We start from the raw sequence: 3,949 nt of genomic DNA on the forward strand, positions 1-3,949 counted from the left end.
GACAGCCTTTGCAGAAGAGTTGAAGCTGTTATAGCTGCAAAGGGTGGGCCAACTCAATGTTGAACCCTACAGAGTAAGACTGGGATGCCATTAAAATTAATTTGCATGTAAAAGCAGGCGTCCCAATATTTTTATCAATATAGTGTATATTATTAGGTGCATTAGTGTACTAGGCAGCCCATTCCAATTAATTGAAATTCAACAATAAGTTTGCCACAATTTTTTATTATCGATTAAAGCCTTAATCACACGGGATGTATGAACCCCTACACCCATGTGGGGGCCAGGTTTACCCGCACAGGTGTTCCATGAATCCTCAAACAGGTAGTCAATTGGGAATGTATGGACAGTCGCTTCTTCCAATGGGACATCCATTCAGGTGCAAGAGGCCAAACATACCCTAGGTGGGTTTGGGGCGTTGCACCTACATGGATTAACCACTTGAGACCCGCACTACGTCTATTGACGTCATGGGGTTTCGCTGGTTATATCTAAATGATGCCTGAGTCCACAGACATCATTCAGATATTGCCGGTTTCAGCCGGCGATTCCCTACACCATAAGAACGATCATAGCGGCTGTTCCACCGCTTGATCGTTCTTACGGGCGGCGGGAGGGGATGCCCCCCCTCCCGCCGCATCTACCGACTCACCGCTTCCATCGGTGAGTCGGTCACAGGATCCGCCGGCCCCAGCATGTGATCATAGAGATTTCCGGCGGACTAGATTGTCCCCGGAGTCTCTATGATCGTTCGGAGGCCGGGCGCGATGTTATGACGTCACGCCCGGCCTCGGTATTCAAATTACCGGCGCCGATCTGGCTAGGAAGCCAGGATTATTTAATTTTTATTTTTTTTATTATTACCAGCCTAGAGGTGAGATGCGGGGTCTTATTGACCCCATATTTCACTGTAAATAGGTCCGATCGTGCCATATTCCTATTACAAGGGATGTTTACATTCCTTGTAATAGGAATAAAAGTCATCAATTTTTTTTTTTTTTTTTTAAGTGTAAAACTAAAAATATTAAAATAAAATTAACAATAAAATTAAGCGCCCCTGTCCCCGTGAGCTCGCACACAGAAGCGAACGCATACGTAAGTCCCGCCCACGTATGAAAACGGTGTTCAAACCACACATGTGAGGTATTGCCGCGAACGTTAGAGCGAGAGCAATAATTCTAGCCCTAGACCTCCTCTGTAACTCCAAACATGTAACCAGTAAAAAAAATGTAAAGTGTCGCCTATGGGGATTTTTAAATACCAAAGTTTGGCGCCATTCCACGAGCGCGTGCAATTTTGAAGCGTGACATGTTGGGTATCTATTTACTCGGCGTATCCTCCTCTTTCACGTTATGCAAAAAAATTGGGCTAACTTTACTGTTTTTTTTTTTTTTTTAAGCATGAAACTGTTTTTTTTCTGAAAAAAAAACACGTTAGAAAAATTGCTGCGCAAATACCGTGCGAGATAAAAAGTTGCAGTGACCGCCATTGTATTCTCTAGGGTCTTTGCTAAAAAAAACATATATAATGTTTGGGGGTTCTATGTAATTTTCTAGCAAAAAAATTAGGAATTTTACATGTAGGAGAGAAATGTCAGAATTGGCCTGGGTCTGAAGTGGTTAATATCTATAGTTCCATCACACACTTTCCTGAATAAAGCCGCGTACACACAACTGGATTGTTGGCCAACAAAACTGTGGACTTTTGTCCAAAGGCTGTTGGCCCAAACTTGTCTTGCATACGCACAGCCACAAAACTGTCGGCCAACAATTACAAACTTAGTGACGCACTATAGTTTTTCAGTTCATTAGCGCCACCCTTTGGGCTCCTTCAGCTAATTTCGTGTTAGTGGAAGTTTGGCGAGTGTGGATTCGAACTTTTAAGTTTTGCGCTTTTCAGTTCATTTCCGAACGGAAGTTCATCAACCAGACATGTTGCAGAATCGGAGGAGACAACGTGTTATTTATTATTGGCCTTGGAATTATTGCTTTGACATTTTTTTGGGTTGAATTTTGATTTGGTATATTTTTGGATGTATAGAATGCACTTTTTGGTTAAGTTCTATTGGCAGATATCATGTCTAATTTTATTTGATTTCTTTTTTTAATGCACAACAAAAAAATTGTGTAGAATAATACTTGGCTGTGCGTTTTACTTCAGATGACAGTTTGGTAGGAGGCAGTTACATTTAAAAAGAAATACAATGTAAAATTGACAAGGAACACCAACATAGTTGTATCTTTCATCTTAAAAACTATGGGATAATGGTGGTGTGGTAACTTGCCCAAAAAAAAAAAAAAAAAAGCATAATAAATATTTTTGATATCACTAGAAAAAAAAAAAAAAAAAAAGCCTTTGAAAATGTGTTTGCAATAACTCCATCAGTGTCACCAGCAAAGCAGCTTCATTATTAACCCAATAAAGAAGAAGAGAATTGTGCGCTGTATTTCCAGATTTCATAATTTGCCACGTCATGAATATTAATTCTCCATTATGAATGCTAGTTTACAAGACCGACCGCTTCCGAGCATGCCTGTTTGTACTTTTGTCTGACGGACTTGTGTCCACATGCTCAGAAAATCTGAGACATTTGTCCACAGAAAATTTTAAAACCTGCCTTGTAAAAATCGTGTGTACGAGGCTTTAGACTTAGGAGCAGCGAGTGATGTAGCAACAACCAGCTGGAACGGTTGACGTCGCAGATGAAACGCACATATTCTCCAGCACACCACGGATCGCCAATTCCGTCCGAATATTGAAGAACCATCACATCACAGAAGACATAGTACAACGTTTTCAGCAGTCATGCCTGATGAAGGGGTCCTGCATGGGTCCGAAACGTTGCACTAGATCCTTTTGTGCTGTGATCATTCTTCAATAGTCGGATGTAATTGGCGATCCGTGGTGTGCTGGAGAATACGTGCATTTGCACCTACACAGATGTCACATTGGAAGCAGCAGCTGTGTTTCAATGGGACTTCCTACCCAAGAAACTCCTGTGCCGGTGTACACGGCCCTCACAGAGATATATGCTCCATGTGAACGAGGCCCGAGTGGAAATAGCAGAAAAAGTAAAAAAAAAAAAAGAAAGAAAAAAAAAAAAAAAAAAAGACAGCCAACGTGTTTCAGGGACTTGCCCCCCTTCATCAGGAATAATACAGGACAAAGCTTCCTATAGGATTCCTGAGAAGCGTTCTATGTCATAGAATGGAGAATTAGAAGCCCCAAGAGAGGGGAGACAACACAATGGGGTAGGGAGACCACCAATCTGCTACAGGTGTGTGCAGAGGGGATACAATGGGGCTTTGTATAGAATACACATAAAGCAGCCCAACCAGAGAGTGCAGAGCCCACCTGATCCCCATAATCACCCACCCACTCTATGACAGGCCCCAGCACAGCACACATCTCACCATCCTAGGCTGTAGCGCCGCACTGCTCATCTCTTTTCCTCTAAGCAGGCATAGCCCCGCCCCCTCCGCTCACACGGGTTGGCCAGGTGACGTCATCAAAACACGGCCACAAGCCCGTTATTGACAATCGCACAGACCAATCAAAAAACGTTTCTCCGACAAGGCATTTGAGGCACCAGCGTTGCCCCTTTTCCTGCCCACAGCTATACAGATGACGGCCGCGGCTAATCCTGCTTCCTAGATGGACCTTCGCTGAGCCTCCATAAAGCATTCCGCCTCCGCACTGCCGCTGACCAATAATAACCCCACGTGGGCGAGGCCTGGTACGACCCGCCCCCTGCGGCGATTTCATTGGCTTCAAAATCAGCCAACTGCCACCCAAGCTGCCTGTCTTTTTTATCTTAGATCCTGTGATTGGTCGAAGGTTTACATTCTGGTCCAGCCATTGGCCAGCCAGATTCAAACGGGTGTTTCCCGCTCCGGCGCAAGGCGCTGCAATTGGCTGCCGCTGCCCTTCCTTTGTGGTGATGCAAGAG

At 43.9% G+C, this 3,949-nt stretch overlaps 1 protein-coding gene across 3 annotated transcripts in view; it reads right to left on the bottom strand.

Moving 5' to 3' along the window:
* Window positions 1–3,828, bottom strand: part of CEP57 (centrosomal protein 57) — a 72,013-nt gene extending 68,185 nt beyond the window's left edge. For all 3 annotated transcript variants that reach the window (XM_077484939.1, XM_077484938.1, XM_077484937.1), the window contains exon 1: window positions 3,414–3,828. In XM_077484939.1, coding sequence (XP_077341065.1) covers window positions 3,414–3,443 — 30 coding nt within the window. In that variant the 5' untranslated portion in view covers window positions 3,444–3,828. The remainder of the gene's footprint in view (window positions 1–3,413) is intronic.
* Window positions 3,829–3,949: the final 121 nt, after the last annotated feature.

Source organism: Lithobates pipiens, unplaced genomic scaffold (genome assembly GCF_037356315.1).
Source record: "Lithobates pipiens isolate NorthernLeopardFrog02 unplaced genomic scaffold, aLitPip1_a1.2 Scaffold_17, whole genome shotgun sequence".
NCBI classification, from domain to species: Eukaryota; Metazoa; Chordata; class Amphibia; order Anura; family Ranidae; genus Lithobates; species Lithobates pipiens.